Source organism: Cornus florida, unplaced genomic scaffold (genome assembly GCF_030987335.1).
Source record: "Cornus florida cultivar Cherokee Brave unplaced genomic scaffold, ASM3098733v1 CherokeeBrave_3.0.0_Hap2_Chr05, whole genome shotgun sequence".
Lineage (NCBI taxonomy): Eukaryota > Viridiplantae > Streptophyta > Magnoliopsida > Cornales > Cornaceae > Cornus > Cornus florida.
Window position 1 is genome coordinate 19,763,477 of NW_026775575.1, and position 21,944 is coordinate 19,785,420.

Below are 21,944 nucleotides of genomic sequence, written 5' to 3' on the forward strand. Positions count from 1 at the left end.
GGAAGAGCTTTCTCTCTCCCAGGTGAATTCTAAAGGAAATGGCTTTCCAAAAGGTAACTTAGGGTTTTTTTGAATGAAGAAGCAATTAAACAGGTACTTCCAATGCTAAATCAAACTTAGAAAAAAAAAAAATGGACATGTTAGTCTTAAAATAGACAGATTTTCAATCTTTTTTCTTTAATAAAAGAGTTGTGAACACCTGACAATATTTTATTTGACAAGAGAGAGAGAGAGAGAGAGACTTCATCTAACTAAGGTATAGCGAGAGGCTCTCCAAAAGGTAACTATCATCTTTTACATACAGCTAAACAAAGACAAGGGGGTTATCCATAAACCCATGCTAGTTGAAGGGAATTTGTCTCCCGCAGAAGAGGAAGATTCTGCAGCTTTGTCTACTCAAAAGAAATGTGATTTATGACAATATGAATTAGAGAGAAAGTTCTAATGATCTCTATGTAACTCAAAAATACAAGTATTTGTTGGTTCAATGCGAAAATTGTTATGGATTAAAGTATAAGAAAATTTTCTAGTCAAAAATGAGATTGCCATTAGACCATATGAGAGGATGTTAGGTTATTGAGTTCCTACTCAAAACTAGGGTATTAACTTGTGTGAAATGTCATTAACCATTGTCTACAACCGAAAGAAGATAATGGAGATGAAGATCGAAGAAAATGCTGAAAATCTCTCAAGCTCAATCACATATCTAGGTCAAGGTAAGATGAAACCTTAGAGACTATTCATGACCTAAGTATGATCCTTAAAAGGCTCAAAATATTGTTTTAAACATGCTTTTCAAAATTAGGGTCTTAGATCAAAATATTTATAGTGAATCACACAAAATTTCCAAGCGCGTATTTTTTCATAAAACAGAATGGTACAATCAAAGTCTCCATCAATCAAAAACTTACAAAAAGTTTTTATTTGAGTCCAACAAGCTTCAATTGATACTATAAATTATTTACACATCTAAACTGTACAAACCACGTGTTCAGACTTCAGAGCTCCAAAAAGTGCAAGTACCCAAAACGTATTTGACACAAACATAGCCCTTTTGAACAGATATCAAGCAAAGAGGTCAAGGAAACAAAAAAAATAACAGAATTCAGCATTAATGAACTCTTCAAAGACAACTAATTTAAAGACCGAGGCGTTGCCACCATGGTCCCCCCAAAGAGCACCAACAACTATTTCCAAAAATATTTTTTTCCCGATGAATATTGGACGAGACTTTAAAAAGAAAAATCATCAAAGTTCAACCTAAGGGGCACAAGATGGGGGAGAGCATATAATCATACAAGAATAGACATCGTCATAGTCCGCGAATGAGGCGCAAGGCGCCTACAGGCGCCAACCTGTCACCTGTAAGGGCCTAAGGTGACTGGCTTTGTATAGGCTCGCACCTTTGTTCCTGAGGCGCAAGGCTACAGGCGCGTCAAAGGCGTGCCTGCTTGAAACTTGCCTTTTATTTATTGTTGGTATTTGTTTATTATTACTATCTAGAGAACTTTACAAAACAAAAAAGGATAAAAGAAAAGAAAAAGCAAAAGGAAAGTCAAAATTGGTTTGACGAAAAAGGAAAGAGAGAGCAAAAGGAAAGAGGGCTAGGGCTTGCGAACGCGAAGCAAAGAGGATCTGCCGCAAGATCTGCCGGATCTCTCGAATCTGCCGACTTCTCTCACAGTAAGTTCTTCTACTCTCCTTTTCTCTTCTTCTTCTCTCCTTCTTCCCTCTTCTTTTCTCTCTCTTCTTCTTCTCTCTTCTCTCGGCAGAATTCCTCTCTTTTTATCTCTTTTTTCTCTCTCTTCTTTTCTCTCTCTTCTTCTTCTTCTTCTTCTCTCGGCATAATTCTTTTCTTTTCTCTCTCCTCTTTTCTCTCTCCTTCTTCTTCTTCTTCTTCTTTGATCACTCACCTCGTTCTCTTTGATCCTCAAAATCAGCCTTCTTATATATATATATATATATATATATGTTCTTTTTTTTTTTTTTGTTGCATTATGCTTCCTGTTTGTAACTTCCAAGTTACAAACTTACAACTGATGTACACTATATCAATTCTATTCCCTTTTCTTGCCGCAACTTGTGGAGCTATATCTGTCGACATCTTTTTGAAGCACCATATGTTCACAGTAAGTCTTTACCATTTGGCTGGGAAGAAAATAATGTTGAAAAGTATAGATATATATATAGATATAACTATAGAGTATAAAATTGGTTCAATTCAATAATTTTAAAAATAGTTTTCTCCTTTCCTAAATTCATGTCATTTTGTAACGTACAATTTTTCAAATGGCTGTTTTGTTGAAAGGATTCTAGAATTATTTTCAATTTGTGAAAATTTTAAAAATAATGATGTTATAGGCCATAGTTTAAAGAGTGATAATATTAAAAAAGAATAGGTATATAAAGTCATTAAACATAATGTAATTACAAATATAATGTATACAAAACAATTTTGTATGCGACAAATACCTACATAGACAAAATTACCCAAAAAAGAGCTAACAAAAGATGCTAGCTGAGAGAGGGCTAAATGCAAATGTACATTTATGGTCCCAGTCCCACATTGAAATTTATGAAAGCAATCTGCTTTTTTTTTTTTTTAATGAATTCCATGTCTTCTTTTCAAAGCTCTGTATTTTTTTTATTAAATTGAAATGTTAATATTGCTTTGAACTGGTTTATTTTGTTGCAACACCAATAACTGGTTTTTTCAACGTGCGCCTTGCTTCAGTCAGGTGCGCGCCTCGCCTTGCGCCTCAGGCTCCAGGAGGCCTTTGCGCTTTGTAGTCTTGGAGGGAATTGATGAGTAGAGGTAGTATGCGGGTTGGTAGAGCAAGAAAAACACCGGTGACACTGTTAGCGAGGAGATAGGCTCGTAGTTTATGGTGAAAAGACATGTACGTGGTGTTGGTATTCTATTGTTGTAATATTTTTACGAATTATAGTGGAATCTCTTCTCATCCATGGACGTATGCTGGTTTTGGCTGAACCATGTATATCTTGTGTTTATGTGTGATTGCTTTGTTGGCTTTTATTGGATTTTTTGTGTCCGCGTGCTTCCGCTTCCCCAACAGTTCGCTTTGGGCTGAGCTTTTTTGTTCTTGGGTTTTACCCCCAAAAGTCTTATATCATTTGGAGATAACATTAGCACATATAAGCACTTCACCTTCACCTTCACCTTCACCTTACCCGTGCGATGTGGGATTGTCCTACCTGTAGCTCGCCCAGTGTCTCGTAGTCGCCCATATAGGTCTCCACAGTTCATCTTGCAAAACATCATCGTATGTTTGTTAATTGCGATGTCCATAGTTGTTAAAGGCTCTCAATCTCATAAGTATCAACCCAAAGCCAATGTATCTATTTACAGAGTTCCAAACCATATTCCTTATTGGACAAGGATTACAATTTTTTATAGGCCAAGACTTGCCAAACAAGAAATTACCATACAGAATACAACTTTAAAATAGAAACATAATTCAAGTAGGAATTTGAGACACAAATCCCAACAATCTCCGCCTTGGCTCAAATTTCATCCAGCCAATCATCGCTTCCCATGGCATTGACCATGAAAATTCTTTTGCAACTTCAATCTTGACGATACTCCTACAAAACTCCGATTGTCCACATTATACGTTGCTCGATCAATCAACCCTCAAACGCTCCACCTTGATTACTAGAGCTCCATGCCATGTAACCAAGCCGATTGACTCCACCTACAACTAAAGCCCGTTGCAGCACATATTGAGACTTCTTTGTGTTTTTTTGATCTCCTTCACCTTTGGCTCTGATACCAATTTGTTAGGGAAGCAAAAGCGCGCGAATACAAAAATCCAATGAAAGCCAACAAAGCAATCACGCACAAACACAAGATATACATGGTTCAGCCAAAACCGGCATACGTCCATACGTCCATGGATGAGAAGAGATTCCACTATGATTCGTAGAGATATTACAACAATAGAGTACCAACACCACGTACATGTCTTTTCACCATGTACCACTTCACGAGCCTATCTCCTCGCTAACAGTGTCACCGGTGTTTTTCCTACTCTACCAACCCGCATACTACCTCTACCCATTAATTCCCTCACGAGACTACATCTCTCTCAATCCCATAAGTCTCAACCCAAAGACTATGTATCTATTTACAGAGTTCCAAACCCAATTCCTTGTTGGACAAGGATTACAATTTCTTAGAGGTCAAGACTTGTCAAACAAGAAATTACTATACAGAATACAACACCAAAATAGAAACATAATTAGAGTAGGAATTTGAGACAAATCCCAACACGAACAATATCATACCATGTTGTGGAGTAGGCTGTTACAAATGGTATTAGAGTCAGAGCTCAGCTTGAAGTGTGGCCAAAGAGACATTGAGTCCCTTTACGGGGGTGATTGTGGCGACCTATGTGGGTGGGTGTGAGACACTAGGCGAGCTATAGGTTGCACAATCCCACATCGCCTAGGTAAGGTGAAGGTGACGTGCTCATATGAGCTAGAGCTATCTCTAAATTGTATGAGGCCTTTTGAGATAAAACCCAATAACAGAAACCGTGCAAGACCAGGCCCAAAACGGACAATATCATACCATGTGGTGGAGTGAATTCTTACATGAACTCATTTAAAAACTTAAAATGTTAGTTGTAAAAGAAAAAGAAATACACCAAACATTTCAATAGCACTTGTTCCGAGAATAAATAAATAGCACAACTTGAATAAAACTACTACTCATAAAATAAAAAAGTGATCGCTTAAAAGAATGATCAATTTAAAATTATTTCAACTTTGGTCATTGTTTGTTTTCTAGTAAAGTTCGAAACATATTGAAGATACATCATCACAAGGATTTGGATCAAGAGAATGTTAACAATTGTGGGTAATACGATTATTTATCCAAGGTGATAATGATAATACACATACCATGGCCTAGCTCTGAGAAGCTTGGACAAGTGTGCCAACAATAACATGTAGCGATAATAAAATTACAATTGAAGAGATACCTGGGATCAAACCGCAACTTGTCGTAAGATCGGGGGCATTCCAGAGTGCTAGCGTATAACTTTCTTAAGAAACTGCCAGTATAAATGCCACCATAAGCAAGGCTTTTTATACTAAGAAGAAAGAAATAATATTGCAGATCATATTAGTATACTATTACCAATGGAAGTATGTTCGTCCTCCTGTTCTAGGAACGTGAAGGAAAAATAGCAAATCGCGCAGTACATGCTTATCTTCTTTAACTTCTAAATCAAGGGAATAAGATGCCCAATTCTTGACAATACTTTCACAGTGCTCAAATTCACCTTTTCTAGGAGAGGCATTTATTGTGGTGGAAACTGAAAATTGATTAGGAAAAAACAACTTCCAAAGTTAACTACAGAAAAATAGCTACACCTGGAATTCATTTTTCTCCCACCCTGAAAGTAATTATCAAAATGAAGAACCCTAGAAAAAAGAAAAACGATTTCTTAATACAACATACCGTATCCAAGGAGCACCAGCAGCAGAGCAAACTTAACGGCATTATCCATCCAACTCATTAAGATCTTAAATACTTCAAATAAAAATTCAACAAAAAATAAAGCAATAATGTTACTATCAAGTCCTTCAAATTGGCAAACCAAAAAAAAGCAAAAAATTGTTCAAGTTTAGATTTTGGAACTAAAACAACCGAATGTTAATATCAAACGAAAGAAATTAAACAAATGTGACATAAAACAAAAATAATCACAAGCAAACGTCTCATTTTCTAAAACCCACCAAAATGTTCTATGTTTTGAGAACAAGAAATAGGAAATGCAGAGTTTCATCAAGAAAGGCAGAGTTTGCAACACATACCAACAAAAACCTAATACAACCGATGTCAGAGAAAGAGTATAGAATCAAACAAGTAGATATATGATATATATACATATATATATATATACACACACATACGCATAAAAAGGCACATAGGCATAAAAAGGGTAACAATTAAATTTTGGGCGACTTTGGCCTACCTGTACCGATTTTGGGGATCGCGAGCTCATAAATTCCCTCAAAAAATGTTGGGACTCGACCAGACAGACACAAGTCACGATCAGAGGGAGTCCACACTCACCTCTCGATCGAAGCTTTCAATCTCCACACCACCTGATTTTCTCACTCTCTCATTCCTCCACTTTCTAGCGCACCACACTTTCTGTTTTCCCGAGAAAATAAAAATTGAACCCTAGACCTCTTCTCTCTCTAGAATCTGTCAGGACTGGGAAATGTAATAACTAGATTGGACCGGACCAGCTCCTTGTACAGCGCATCCAATTGAATTGTAAAAATTAGGGATAAATGGGCTTAATGGGTACAGTCTCATGAAGTCAAGGTCAATGAAACAATAATAAATGGGAGTACCACACAAAGTATTTCTAAATAATGAAGTTATTTTTTAGTTTGGACCATGCAACAATCTATATTACTGTAACAACTCAAAACATAACTATCATAACATAATAGTTTTAAAACATGAAATAGATCTAATATATGCCCCTACTACATAAAAATATTAAATATACTAAGTTTTAAAAAGTTATCATCTAGTTCTTTCGAATTCTTCTGTTCCGAGGTTAACAACTACCACTTGACTGGACTTTTTTCCACTGGAGAACTGTTTAGAACACCTTTTTATCAACACCAATGGCTCACCTGGTTTAACGAATAAGGAATAAAAATTCATAGAATATAAGAACCAAAAGGAATATTACTTCAAGGTTTTCATTGAATGAGTTTATGAAAAGACTTATTTCATTGAAAAAAATCTTAGTACATAGTACTTAAACACTTAAATATTACACAAAAGCTTGAAAAAAAAACACTAATATACACAAACTTGAAAAATAAAAAATAAAAATAAAAATAAAAAATAAAAATAAAAATAAATCTCACTCTCTGGCTTTTGATGCCTCATACAAATGCCTTAAGAGCCTTTTTTATAGACCCCGGACTTGAAACAAATCTAAAATTCAATTCGGATTTGAAATTCGAATCTAACTTTATTACAAATTGATACTCTTTCTAGCCTGTACTTTTTTTAAGATGTTTTTTCTTTTAGTTGTTTCTTCTTTGGAAGGCATCTGCTGTGGTGGAAAGTTGATATGGTGGAGGATAGTTAATACTCCATCATGTTGTCTAGATTTTGGTTTCCAATGTCATCTAGTTGATCATCGTCATCCATGACATCAATGCCATAATTCATTATTTGATAATCAATTTCGCTATTCATAGCTTCGATTACTTCCTTGGTTTCTTGAGTGGTTACTAACCTGCCTTGCTTAATGGCTTTTCTTAATTCAAAATTTCTTCATTTTTGAATGCTGAAATTTGAATTATTATCCTTTCGCTATAAAATATGGTGGTCCACTTTTCTCTTGGTGTCCATGATTCTTTAAGCTTTTTCTGGATTATAGTTATCCCTACTGCTCGATTTACTTGAATATCATGATCACTCATGTATTCGGGCTTTTTCTCCTTTAGCTTGTTATCATCTACGATAATTCCCAACCATTGTGGTGCTGAGTGCAGTCTTATAAGATGAATCGAGGGATAATAATATATTTCATCCCATTCTGGTGATGCAATTATGACCTCAACATGAAGTGGTCGTATTTTTTTTCTTTGGAATGTATTTTTTTTTCCTCTTTCTATATGTTTTTTCCTCACATCCCCACTGGGTTGGCATATCAAAAAGACCATAACAAAAGTTTGACTTCCCCTTTAATTGTCTACGAGCTTGTCACTGTAGTTTACTATTTATACAAGCTTCCTAAAGGAATTCTCGAGCTACTGACATGATTTCTTCAAGGCTATTATGTTTTAGTCATCGAGTAGTTATTTTTCTTTTGATCTCATCATTCCATGGGGGTGGTAACTTTTGAATGTAGATATTTTTGTACATTTCATTATTTGGATCTCCTGTCTTGTAAAAATATTTTTCAAATTCACAAGTGTATTCTTCAAATTTGCTTATGTCGCTAATTGATAGATTAATTATTATTTTTCTTGGCTTTTTCTACTTCTTGCTCTCCTAAAATATGACTCATTGACTTTGAATTTCTTGAGTTACTCCACTAGTCTCTTCATTAGGAGTGAAGGTAACTCGAACATTCTCTTGATTCCATGTTTGAATTATATTAATCAAATATTCTAATCTTTTTACATCTCTTGTAGTTTCAAATTCTTTTTTTAGTTTTTCTAGAGTTTCTCCTTCCTTAAAGGTTTTGAAGTTCTCAGTTAAGAATTCATTTCCTGTTGGCATTCCTGAACTGCTCGGAATACTAAGGTCTTTTCCTTTTTTTGAATTTCAGGATTATGTCACCATCTAGTGTCTCATAACTAGTTGATAGCTCTGAAGATTCATTTTGTTTTTATTTTTCGGTAAGTTTCCATCTTTCATGAAATTGAATTTCATTCTAAGTTGAGATTTTGGGTTGATACATGTGATTTTGGGCCTTAGTTTGGATGAAAGTTGTTTTTCTCCTGGATTGAGAAAGTAAACTTCTCGGAGAATTTGATTACATTAATTTATAATACACTCAATATTCAATTGTGAGATTGAATTTATTTTTTCTAAAATTTATCCCATGAGTTAATAACGTGGCTTTCAATGCTTCATGAGCATCTCTAATGCCGACTGTAAAATTTGGGACAGCATTAAAGAAAACAATTTGCTTGTCAGTATCTGCTTGGATTGCACCTAACAAAGATTGTTCAAAACTCTCAATTCTATCATCTCTTAAGATGCAGAGTAAAGATCCTCCCAGGTGATAAGCGTTAAAAAGTGCACATTTAAACCCCTTAAGTTTGAATGTTCTGAGACCTTATTCTATCTTATTTTTCCGTTTAATCTAATTTCATGTTATTTCCCTTTTCAGGCACTTATCCCCAAAATAAGTCAATTCAGCTGAATTAGAGCATTTAAAGAAGCAATCTCAAGTTTAGTAGAAGAAAGAAGCAAAGTGGTGAAGAAGCCTTCTTCGATTGATCGAACCAAGCTCCGATCGATCACTCTATGATCGTTCCAACCATACTATGATCGATCGAGCCTTTTGTCCTTATCTTCAAGAAAATTTCCCTTTCGATCGATCCAACCTTTCCTTCGATCGATCGAACCCTTTTGATCTTATCCTCATTATCACTTTTGTCCTTTTCCCAAAAATAACCCCAAAATATCTTAACTTTGTCCTTATCAAAAAGTGCGCCACTATAGTTCGATCGATCTGAGCAACCTTGTGATTGATCGAATTGCCTCAAATGCATGAAAAACTAAGTTCCAGCCAAATAAAATGTGTGCTCGTGGTGCAATCATTTAGATGTCCTAGTGCACGAGGTCTGACCATTGGGTGTGACATTTGAGCTACCTATATAAGGATTTTGGCTATTTTGAGTAAAGATGTTGATTAGGTTTTGATAAGAGGCTAGAAATTAGAGGGAGAAATATACAATTTGGGAAAGTTCCTCCACTCAACTAGGGTTTCTACCAAGAATACCAGAGGAGGAGGATGATTTCTACCATAGAGATAGCCCTTGAGGGTTGGATAACAACATCAATAAGTGGCTAAACCATTCTCTTGGGGCTAGAGATAGCCCTAAGTATGCCTCCTAGACTTTGATGTTTTGTAATTAATGGGGATTTGTGTTGTAATTCTTGTCTTGACATCTTATATATATATATATATATATATATATTTTGTTTCTACAATGATTTGTATAGTTTAATACTTTCAATTGATCATTTAATTCTATCCATATGTCTATATATGCTAGAATAAATGTTCATGTGCGTATCTCTATATTTTGTGACATTGATGCATGTTTATGTGTGTTAATATTATGAATCTAGGCATAGTGCTTAAATAGATTACTCTTTTGGTTTATTTAATGGTTCATACTTATTTCTTGATGGATTGTGCCACCTCCTTAGTTTAATTAGTTTAATTTTCATGTCACTAACTTAGTTGTAGCCTAATTGCCCTACTTTCTTAAATAGGTGGACAATTCATGCTTGTTGTTTGATATTCTATGCTTATGAATGCAAGTAGTATATTTATCTAATTTGATGAATGTGCATTAATTATGGACTTATAGAAGGATTAATGACTTAATTTGATATGTTATACTATTCACACTACAACAGATCTGGCTTTTACCAGCGCTTAAAAACGCTGGTAAAAGCCTTAAAAAACGCTAATAAAACCTACGTCGGTAGGGCTTTACCAGCGCTTTTTCAAAAGCACTGGTAAATACCTTGTACCAGCGCTTTTGAAGAAGCGCTGGCATAGGGTATTTACCAGCACTTTTTCGAAAAGCGCTGGTACAGGGGTCATTTTAATTTTTTGTATTTATTATTTTTTCCCCCTATGCTAGCGCTTCTTCAAAAAGCGCTGGTATTGGGGTCATTTTAAATTTTTTTTTTAATTATTTTTTTTCCCTTATGCCTGCGCTTTTTGAAGAAGCCTGGTACTAGGGTCATTTAAATTTTTTTTTTTTAATTATTTTTTTTCCCTTATGCCCGTGCTTTTTGAAGAAGCCTGGTACTGGGGTCATTTTAATTTTTTTTTTTTATTATTTTATTTTCCCCTATGCCAGAGCTTCTTCAAGAAATGCTGGTTCTGAGGTCATTTTAATTTTTTTTTTAAATTATTTTTCTTTTCCATGCGTCAGCGCTTTTTGAAAAAGCGCTGGTATTTGGGTCATTTTATTTTATTTTTATTTTTTCCCCCTATGCCAGCACTTTTTGAACAAGAGTTGGTAAAGCGGTCATTTTAATTATAATAATAATAATAATAATTATTATTATTATTATTATTTTTTACTTTTTATTTTTACAGCTACTAAATGTCATCCAATATAACACAAATCAATATAAAAATACCATCCAAATTGTTTTTACATAATACAACCACAAGTTAACCTGCTGCCAATATGAAAAATACCATCGAAATTGGCTATTGATTGATAAAGCTGGTAAATGTCAACCAAAAAGCCAAAATGTATACTAATACAACCACAAGTTAACCTGTCAATATGAAAATACCATCCAAATTGTCTAGATAAAGCTACTAAATGTCATACAAAAAGAATTAAGAATTTTTGACAAATGTAGTACAAGTTTTTCAATAAGGACCCATCCAAGGGAAAGGATATTCAGAAAGTACAGCCATGACCTCATCTTCAGCTTCAACTTCAACAAGTCTGATTGCCCATTTGATTTGAATTACCCTACATTTTTTATAAATTCATTAAGCGCACATTATAATAAATGAAAATTTAACATATATAAAAGAGAAATTAAAAGTTCATAACCTTAATTGAATTGGCATCACGACTAGAAAATGAATTTGGGGATACTCTAGGAGGAGCATTTAAAGAATCAGAACCCTTCAAAATAACAAAACAAAATACATGAAATCTTGGCATAAGTAAACATATATTTAGTAAAGAGTAAAATTAATAATAAATATACCTGTCCACTACAATTTTGTTGTTGCATCTGTATTAGTATAGCCACCTGTTATTGTAAATTTTCCAACTTGTCGTTGTAGTTGGCTTGAAAATTTTCCAACTTGTTGTCATAGTCGGCTTGCATTTTTGAAATCGTCTCTTGCAACTCTACACATGCAACACGTGCCTCCTCCTGAGATTTTTTGACATTATTAATCAGTTCAGCTTTACTAGGAAAGGGCCCCCATACATCGCTTGGTGTAGGCCCGAAGCCAAGCATCCATACACAACCAGTTCTCTCTTCTCCCCTCACAATGGAGAACAAATCATTGGAACTGCTAATAGGCGAGTCAGAGTAACTTTTTTGAAATTCTCTTATGTTTTCCTGCCAAAAAAAAAAAAAAAAAAAAATTGAACTACCATGACATACTGCTATAAAACATCCAGACAAATCTAATGAAATGATAGAACAGGAATGCAGAAACAGCTGAACAGAAAAGTAATTAGATAACAAATTGGTAATGACGAAAGCCAAGTATTCTTGAACAACAGTGCATCACACAATGTGAAAATATAGTTGTGACATCCCTTTGAACTTTCATACAATCTCTAAAGCTTCAAAATATGCAGAGATAGGATCCGTGTAACAACCCCTAAGAGACACTTGTTTTTTTTTGTTTTTTCCTTTTTTTTTTGGGTGGGGGTTGGGGTTTTATTAGGTGACATTTTTAATCCTCAATTACTTGAACATTCATCTTTTCCGATGAAAATCAGGTGATAAAATGGCTTCCTTTAGAAGAAGGTTGTGTTTGGAAATTGGGATACCATGTTTGTAAAACTGCAGCAATATTAGAGTAATGTACTGTATTTTTAGCTTTTCCATTATATGTAAATTTAGCTTTCAAAAAGTTTTTATTATCTACATTCTACCTAACTTTTGTTAAGTACTCAATCTTGGACTTGTTTTAAAGGCTGCTTTCAATTAGATTGAGTACAGACCTAGCATTTGTCATAATTTGAACAAAATTGCTTCTTAAACTCAAATCCACATTTGAGTAATTTGAAATCTACCATTAAGGCTCCTCTAATGTCACCAAATCTGTTTTTTATTTTTTTATTTCCTTTTCTCCTTGTAAATTATATAATTACAAATGTTCTTATCTATGTTTAAACAAATCACAGATCTTGTTTCTATATCCTATTAAGAAAAAGAAAAATGAGGCATCAAGTTTTGGATTATGTAGAAAACAAAGATACAATGCAGTGATGTTTCTAAAGAATTGTCAAGTTGGGTAACTGCTGACAAATTGTTCAGTGATCCGGAAAATGACTGTATTTCTTAGTCAGTTGTCTCAACAAAATTTTCAATGTAAAGCCAAAACTAATCCACCATATCCTCAAATATTCTGACTGGAAATAGGTATTTTATTGAGAGACTACATAAGCGCCAATTATTTGAGCATATAGTAGAATAATCTGAACATTCAGTTCTAGTTGAAGTCTGAACTCTACCACTTTATTTTATTTTCTCTATTTTAAAAATTCAGCTGCTAATTTTTCAGTTATGTTGCTCTATTGTTGCAATGATATTGTTCTGGTTGTACTGTTTATAGCATATCATGGTATGCTCTATAAGTTTGATCACAGGTTGGGAAGTATTTTTTAAAACCCTAGATTCTAAATAAAGCATAAAAGAACTGAAATCCCAACAAGCTATGAACATGTAATGCTTAAATATACATGTGTATGTATAATATATATATATATATACCTAAGCTTTCATGACAAAAACAAAAGGATTTAAATGAAGTAAATAGAGAAAAGATGAATGTAGCTTCACAAATATCAACCCTTGCCCTTGGAGAGAGGGAGTCAGAGAGTCAGAGGAAAAGCAACTGCTAACTTGTATGTATGGGTTTTTTTTAAATTTTTTTTCTAAATCAACTAATCAGGCTTTGTAATTCTTGTTTTGCAAACTAAATCCTATTTGGTGAAATTTTTTATGATCTTCTTTATCTAATTTTTTTTTTTACAATATAAAGTAACAAAATTTATTGCATTTCGAGGTAATCACTGCAATCTACTTTTTATTTCAGTAAAAAAAAATATATATTAATTAATTTCTATAACTTCTATTCTTGTTTTATTATTATTTTTTATTTCTTTTTTGTTGTCCATTATATATGTCTACAAGAAAATTTGAATCTGGGCATGAAAAAAGAAAAAGAAAAAAAGAATCTAAATTGGATTAGAAATATGCAGAGATTGAATCTGAAATAATTTTTATCAACATGCCAAGCTTTTTGAAGACGGAAATCTTTTCAGAACTGAAAAAAAAATCACAACAAGAACTTTGACAAGCAAAAGTAGTTAATTGGTCAAAAGAAGAGATAGTCCTTAATCAGTTAATTGTCTAAAGAAATATTGTTAATTAACTAAAATTGAATTAAATAGAAGTTGATTTGGTTGATATATTTTGATTTAGCACACCCCATTGAGAAATCCTAGATCCGCCCTTAGCTCTAGCTTTTACATGCTTCCATTTGTAAGTCTCTCTCTTATTGATTACTCATTGCAGATTTGAGTTTCAAAGGAAGATGAACAGGGTGGAAATGGGTTTAGGGGAAAATCGGTGGGCACTTGGTGGAGGCAGTTCATCGACTTCACTCCAAAAAGAGTGTCATTATAATGTTTTGTTAATGTTTCTTCCTTATCCTACATCGACATTTGGTCCATTTGGACCACCATAGGGTACTTTATAGATCATAAAGAAGTGTTTAGTGGCCTTTACATAGCTTGTATATAATATTTGAAGTTGTCTACATTCAAAAGACCATTGCCACAATATATGAGTAAGAAATTAACACAAACAACAAATAGCAAATACTTCTCCTCCACAACACAAATCAATCAACAAGAAGCCTCCACATACAATGATCCCATACTCCCATGCTTTTCAACAAATACAAGAAAGTAAATTGCCTCCACACGGGCTGATGATTCAAAAATTGGTCACTTCAAGGCACGTGACCCCCTAATACAGCGTAAAGAGTTTAAAAATTGGTCACTTTAAGGCACATGACCCCTTTTTTGCAAAATGGAAGGGTGAAAACTTACAATCATCTCCGAAGTAGCAGCATCAGTAGCTTTGCCATCCTTATTTACATGTGTGCGGATGAATAAATCTGCACGAGAAAGCTGAATAACTTCGTCTTCCTCAATCTATAAAAGAAACATAGACATTGTGATATATATTATTTACCATTAACATTTATAATCATTCAACGACATAAGAATTGAAATAATTTATATTTTCCATAAAAACTTCAACTAACCTCGGCAGAAACACGTGCAAAGCTTTTTGTTCCTGTAGTATGCATCATTGTCTGCTTCCCACAACGTTCTTTATTTTTTTTGTTGACCTCCTACAAAAAGTGAGAAAAAGTAAACGTTCTTTGAGTAAAGAACATTCCACCTAAAATAATGACTGAAAGCAGGTAAACTATAAATTCAACTCATTGACTTCAAAAAAACATTGTGATAGATGGAGGATTACCTTCGCCATAGGCGTACCCTAATGCCTAACCAAAAATTCCCAATGCTCCTTTTCAACATTAGGTGGTGGGGTTGCCAATCTTTCTTCATCTGTATCCCTAACTGAGTAGTATTCATTTTTTAATTCACATTTGTACCCCCTCCATTTTTTTTCGATGGAGGATAATGTCCACTATTTTGAAATGATTCCCACATCATATTTTTCCTGAAAATGTGATAATTGCTGTATGTTAGTCCACTTTTTCCATAAAAATTATTTTAATGTTATTGAAGGGTTTTACTTTTACAATGTTCCACATATCCTCCTTCAGCCGTTTAGGCATCTCCCACCAAGTTTTGTAGCACAAAGGAGCTAATTTACCCTTCCGGGCAAGTGTTCCCAAATAATTAGTATATGTACCACTTCCAGGATCGATCGGCTGTCTAAACTTATTAACCCTAAACAAAAATTAACAATTGTAGATGTTTAGTACAAAAAAAAAGATATAAATCCTTTTTTCTCCTTCATATTGAATATAGTTTAATTATGTAAACTATATAAGATGATCTATATATATATATGTACCTTAAAGGTAATAAGGTTGTCGCGTCTGTGACATTCTTGCATCATGTCGGGCCTCGTCTCTTCTTCGGCGGTGGTTGGGATGATTTTGAAGTTGAAGCTTCGGTATTTTGTTCACTCACTTTTTCCACTTCACTAACCGTTCGTTTCATTGTCAGCTTATTATTTATCCTTCCTGGAAAAGCTTCCAAAAAAAGTGAGAATTCAGTTAAGAGAATGCAATCAAATTGTTAAAAAAAGCGGTCCTGGAAAAACCAATAAAAAGAAATAACAAATACCTCAAAACTTTAGGGTATTTATGGTTGTCCAATGGAAATTATATAAAACCATTCTGTTTTGATAAAATCGTTGATTGCACTTATACAATAATGTGCCAAGAATAGATCAAAACATATTAAAAATATATAAGCACACAAAAAAACTAAATCAGTTTTCATAGGAAGCGTACATGTGCATGCTACAAAATAATATATTAATGAACTAATGAAACTCATAAGGAATAAGTTTAATATATAGTCAGTTTTGTGGGATTCCTTATCTGGGTCTTTAATATTGCTGTCACTTTTGTCATGGAACACAATCTATCTGTTTGGACCATTGGCTGGGACATGAACCTTCTAGCTGCTACCTATGCTGTAAGCATTCCCTCTCTCTCTCTCTCTCTCTCTCTCTCTCTCTCTCTCTCTCTATATATATATATATATATATATATATATATGTATGTGTGTATGAAATACTAAACTATATAAAAAAAGTAACTTTTTAATGACCTACAGGGTATAGTGTCATTAAGCATTGCATACTATGTACAAGGTCTGGTCATGCAGAAAAGAGGGCTTGTCGTTGTGACTACTTTCAGCCCTCTGATGATAATCATAGTGGCAATCATGGGCTCTTTTATCCTGGCTGAAAAGATATATGTTGGAGGGTAAATTTCTCTTTAATTAGCGGAATACTTAATTTTATCAACCGAGGAAGATAAATATATTTCCCCAGTTAAGCCTATAATGCAAAAAGCTTCCCACTATTTAATTTCCTATTTCATTCCTATAATTTTCAACAATAGATATGTGTGTGTGTATATATATATACATATTTAACTATCAGTGATTCTAAGGAGCGAATTATAATTAAACTTTCACTGTCAATCTCAAAAGTGATTTTAATTAAATTTAATTTAACCCACAACTGATGTTTCTCTACTTGCTGGTTTAGTGTTCTTTTTTCTTTTTCTTTTTTTTTTTTTTAAATTTATTTTTTTAGTAATATATGACTTTTAGAAGGTGACTGTGACTGATTATCAGAAAATTTGAAACAACATGTGTAGATAAATTAAAATTAGACCGTTCTGTGGTTTTGAATTATTTTTCTAAACCTAATTGTTAAGTCAAACATCAATGCTAATGTAAATATGAATATAGATATAAAAAGCAATCCTAACCAAAGCAACCAAACATCAAAATAGTCTTGCAGAGAGAAACTAAAACAATCCTAACCAAAGTCTGTATTATAAAAAATCTTATGTACAGTAAAAGATCAACTATATATATATATATACACACACACTAAGTATGAAAAATTCGTTTGGAAATAAAAGAAAAAAAATTTCAAACCAAAAATTCATTTCATAAAAGAAAAAAAAACATTATAAAAAGAAATTTGCTTATGGATTGCTCAAAAATTGCTGAGAGATCGAGACAGCCTGAAGAGAAGCCTAGGGCTTCAACTTTGTAATCTCAGATGAGATAATGCCGAAAGAGAGACGGGTTAGCAAACATCAATCAAGGGCTTCAGCTGAGAAATGGAGATCGAACAATGAGAGATCGAGACAGGGTAGAGGAGTCTTGCAGCTGAGATGGAGATCAAGCAGTGAGAGATCGAGATAGAGCAGTGAGAGATCGACATAGAGCGGGTTAGCAAATATCAATCAAGGGCTTCAGCTGAGAAATGGAGATCGAGCAGTAGAGATTGAGACAGAGTTATGACAAGAACAATGAAACTTTTGAAGTACCCACTGGAAGGTTGGGCCAAAACCTTAAACCTTCCACAAAGTTGCTTTAAATCAAGAAAAAGAAATAGAGAATATTGATGCTTCATTCATATTTTACACACACTAAAACCTTAGTGCTAAAAATGCAAATGCAATTAATCACGTATATGAGATGAACTTTTTTTTTCTTTCAAATTCTGCGAGAGAAGATCCTTTTGCTTTCATTTACCAAAAAAAAAAAAAAAATGGTAAACATAAGATAGAAGATAGACTAAACAGAAAGGGGAAAACCTAACCAATTGATTTTTAGGTGAAGTTTAGAGCCATTTGCAAACTAAAATCAGAAAAATTAATTGAAACTAAATAAATCAATAAAGTAATCTGAATCCAAGTACAGACATAAATCTCATAACCCAGAAAACGAAAATCAAGAAAATGAAATCACAGACAATAGAAGGCAGAGTCACAGAGTTACCTCAACGCACATATAAGCGCAGTGGCGGCAAAGAAACGTAATAAGGGTTGGAACTCCAGAGAGAGATGGTGATGAAATCAAAAGGCAAAATATTTTTCAGAGAGGGGAGTCTTGCAGGTGAGCGATCGAGATAGAGTAGAGCGATAAGGTAGAGCAGAGAGGAGAGACGGATGAAGTAACTAGGGCAAAATGAAATTGAAATGGGGAAAGTGGAATGTTGTAGTGTTAATGGACCCAAAAAAAAATGACGCAGTTTAGGCACTAAATATTCTATATATATAAATAAGCGGAGGGAAAAAAGTGGAGGGAAGGGGAAAAATTGGAGGAAAGAGGAAAAACCGGAGGGAATGGAAGAGTCCTATACCAGTGCTTTTATTTAAAGCGCCGGTATAATACCATCGTTTTTTTTCAAAGCGTTGGTATTGTAACATCTATACCAGCACTTTGTAGAGCGCTGGTACTGTAACACCTATACCAGAGCTTTTTTACAAAGCGCTTGTATTGTAACACCTATACCAGCATTCTTACAAAAGCGCTGATATTAGTTCACCTATACCAGCGCTCTTTAGAAGAGCGCTGGTAAAAGTCTAATATGTTGTAGTGTCACTAGATTGACTAGACAATGTATGCTTACTTGGCCATCCATATTTGATATTTCAATTGATGGCACACACTTTCATTTACAGCACACAATTCCCCTATTCCATCAAATATTGAATGTCTAGGAAGGTTATGCTTAGTGGTGAACTCTATGTCCCAAGACTCTTCTCTCATATTCTCTACACCTCATTTGTTTTAGTTGTTTTACATTGCATTTATTTAGTTTAAATTGTAGTCTAATCCAACCAACAAACCATCTTTTGATCATTCGACCTACTAATCCAACATTGATTCCAAACAAAAAATACGCATTCTTTCCCTTGGGACGATCCCTACTTACTCTAACTACATTAATAGTTAGTAGTGGTAGTGACATTCTATAAATTCAAACTTGGCCACATTACATTATTTCACCACTTTTGTGCTTCGGTGATCGGCGACACCAAGTTCTGGCACTGTTGCCGAGGATTGGCAACGCTATATTTTGGGAATCAATTAGGAATTAGTACTTTTTTGATCTTGTCTTTATTTTATTTCATTTTGGTTACTTATTGTGTTTGTTCTTGATTGTCTAAGTGCATTGAGCAAATGAAATGAAGTAAAAGGATTTTAAAGCAAAAGGAGCAAATTAAGCTAAGCTAAGCAAAAGCATAAAAAGCTAAAAATATAAAAAAATTGCAAAGCAAAGCAAGGCAAAGTTGAAACTAATTTGAAGTTGCTTAAGGACCCTTTGTGAGCTTTTCTAACTCTCTTTCTAGTTAAATCGTCGGCCCGCGTAGAGGCAAGTTTTAATTTCTTAGATAAATTGTGAGCCTGTGTGGAGGCAATTTATTATTTTTGCATATTGTTGAAAGCATGGGAGTATGGGTTCAATATATGTGGAGGTTTGTTGATTGATTTATTGCGGAGGAGAAGTGTTTGTTACATGCTTGTTGTTTGTTTTGATTGTGCATGCATGGTTGTAGATCATTGAATCATACTCTTGTCCCACTTAATTTGAATCTAGAATCCATTGTTCGTAATCCTAGGGGAATGGGTAAATCTAGTGACTCCATTTCATCAATGGAGGAACATAATAAGGACCATGTGGAGGACCTTGGTTACATAGACTAATAAGGTATCCTTCACCCTAATGTGCATCACCATCATGACAATATTCAAGTACCATTAGGCATGCCTAGACCCTTCATTCAACAACAATAAGGCCATATTTCAATAGGAATGCCTCGGCCAAATTTTGTTCCACCCCAACCTCCCATTATTCAAGGAAATCACGGTGCTTGTGTAGCGCTACCGGTTGTGAATCATCCTCTTGTTTTGAGAGATCATTATGTGCCAAATGAGTATAATGCACCAACATGCATTCAGTTACCTCCATTTAGAGTGCACCATTATGAAATCAAACCACAAATAATTCAAATGCTTCCCAATTACCTTGGGCTACCAAGCGAAGAACCTTACAAGCATTTGGATAAGTTTCTTGAATTGTGTTCCACCGTGAAATATACGGAAATGCTGGAAGAGGTTTTGAGGTTAAAACGTACTCTTCCCTTTCACCCTTAAAGATAAAGCAAAATATTGGTTCAACAATTTAAGGCCTTTTTCGATAACTTCTTGGGCAGAGATGCAACAAGAATTCTTGAAAAAGTACTATCCGGTTTCAAAGACCAATGCAATGAGAACTTCAATTCGAGAATTTTCTTAAGGGGAAGGAGAAATGTTTCACGTGGCATGGGAGCGCTTAAATGACTTGCTTAGGAAGTGTCCACATCATGACATTCCTAAATGGCAATTGGTTTAATTTTTCTTTGAAAGTTTGTCGGATAATTATAAATGAATGGTTGATACTTCTATGGGTGGTTCTTATCTTGATAGGCATGAAGATGATGTATGGCGTTTGAATAAGAGCATGAGTGAGAATTCAATACATCGATCTTTATCCTCTAAAAATAGTAGAAATCTAGGTGGAAGGAAGAATGTCGGCTTGTATCAAGTTGACCATTCCAATGATATATTCGCCGAAGTGAAGTCTTTATCCTAAAGGTTTAATCAACCAAAAGTTGGTGAATCAACTGTCTTCCTCCCCTAGCCATACTCATCATATTTCCAATGAATCTTGCATGACTTGTTCTAGTATTTTACATTCTACTTCCAATTGTCCCTACGGACATGTGCAAAATGAACACCATGAACAAGTGAATGCCGTTTTCGTCAACCAAGGGAATAATCCCTATGGCACTCATTATAATACCGGGTGGAGGAACCATCCAAACTTCTCTTGGAAAAGCCAAGAGGAAGGCTCAAACCCTCCCCAAAGTGGTTTCCAAGGCAAGTATGTTCCGCCCCCAATGCAAAGCCAATGTTCCCAAGGTTATAGATCATCTTACCATGCACCACATGGAAACCAATTTTCAAACTCTCACTTTCCAAATCAATCTTCATATTCTCAAGGGAATTCAAAGAGTCCCGCATTTGAGGAGAAAGTCTTAACCGCTTTAGGTACTTTAGAGGCAAATATCCAATTACTTCATTCTCATTTCCAATCAATTACAAAGCTAGAAACCCAAATCGGGCAAATAGCTAGTACCTTGAATGCTAGGAAAAAAGGGAAAATGCCTTTGAATCCACCACCCAAGCAACAATTTGTTGTGGAGACCAATTCCTCTTCGGAAGGTCACATAATTGAGCATGTGAATGCGGTGACCACTTTGAGAAGTGGAAGAATTGTTGATAATCAAATTGGTGTTCAAAATGAATAGAGTGAACCGGTACAACCAAAAGTTGACACCCATCCCGTCTCACATCCTAAAAGCTTATTCATTGCATGTGAAAGAACCCTTTGTTGAGAAAGATTTGAAAAATGATTGTGAAAAAGTTTTTGAGCCTAAGGCTCCATTTACGGATGCCTTAAAAGGATCCAATTCTCTTGAAAAACAACAAAGCAAAGCAAATGAGATAATTGATGTGTTTAAGCAAGTGAAAATCAATCTTCCTCTCTTGGATGCAATTAGACAAATTCCGGCTTATGCCAAATTTTTGAAAGATCTTTACACTCTTAAGAGGAAGAACAAGGGCCAAGCACCAAAAAAAGTTGTTTTGATCGAGCAAGTAAGCTCCATTTTGCAACACAATACCCTCCCAAAATTTAAAGACCCCGGTTCACCTACCACTTATTACATCATTTGTGATCATGTCATTAACTGGGCTCTTCTTGATTTAGGAGCGAGTGTGAACCTTCTTCCATATTCAGTTTATGTTTAATTGGGCTTGGGTGATTTAAAACC

The 21,944-nt window shown here is 34.5% G+C and overlaps 2 protein-coding genes across 6 annotated transcripts in view; both read right to left on the reverse strand.

The window, feature by feature from the left end:
- Window positions 1-6,325, reverse strand: part of LOC132306170 (protein-tyrosine sulfotransferase) — a 31,756-nt gene extending 25,431 nt beyond the window's left edge. The window contains exons 1-4 of the mRNA XM_059803449.1: window positions 6,006-6,325; window positions 5,489-5,560; window positions 5,165-5,342; window positions 5,007-5,078 (exon numbers count right to left, since the gene is read on the reverse strand). Coding sequence (XP_059659432.1) covers window positions 5,007-5,078; window positions 5,165-5,342; window positions 5,489-5,546 — 308 coding nt within the window. The 5' untranslated portion in view covers window positions 5,547-5,560; window positions 6,006-6,325. The remainder of the gene's footprint in view (window positions 1-5,006; window positions 5,079-5,164; window positions 5,343-5,488; window positions 5,561-6,005) is intronic.
- A 4,254-nt stretch (window positions 6,326-10,579) lies between these two features.
- LOC132306171 (uncharacterized) lies at window positions 10,580-18,308 on the reverse strand. Of its 5 annotated transcripts, none has more exons than XR_009481847.1 (9): window positions 18,061-18,308; window positions 15,599-15,770; window positions 15,321-15,471; window positions 15,035-15,238; window positions 14,814-14,903; window positions 14,596-14,700; window positions 11,501-11,863; window positions 11,341-11,415; window positions 10,580-11,256 (listed from the first exon to the last, which is right to left on the reverse strand). XR_009481847.1 is itself a non-coding variant. In XM_059803450.1 (7 exons), exons 3-6 carry the CDS (start codon window positions 15,041-15,043, stop codon window positions 11,549-11,551), a joined length of 519 nt encoding a protein of 172 aa, XP_059659433.1. In that variant the 5' UTR covers window positions 15,044-15,471; window positions 15,599-15,770; window positions 18,061-18,308; the 3' UTR covers window positions 10,580-11,415; window positions 11,501-11,548. The 5 variants fall into 5 exon arrangements, 1 of the variants encoding a protein (XP_059659433.1); XR_009481845.1 differs by having other exon boundaries at window positions 15,315-15,471; XR_009481848.1 differs by lacking the exon at window positions 15,321-15,471.
- Between the last annotated feature and the right edge of the window lie 3,636 nt (window positions 18,309-21,944).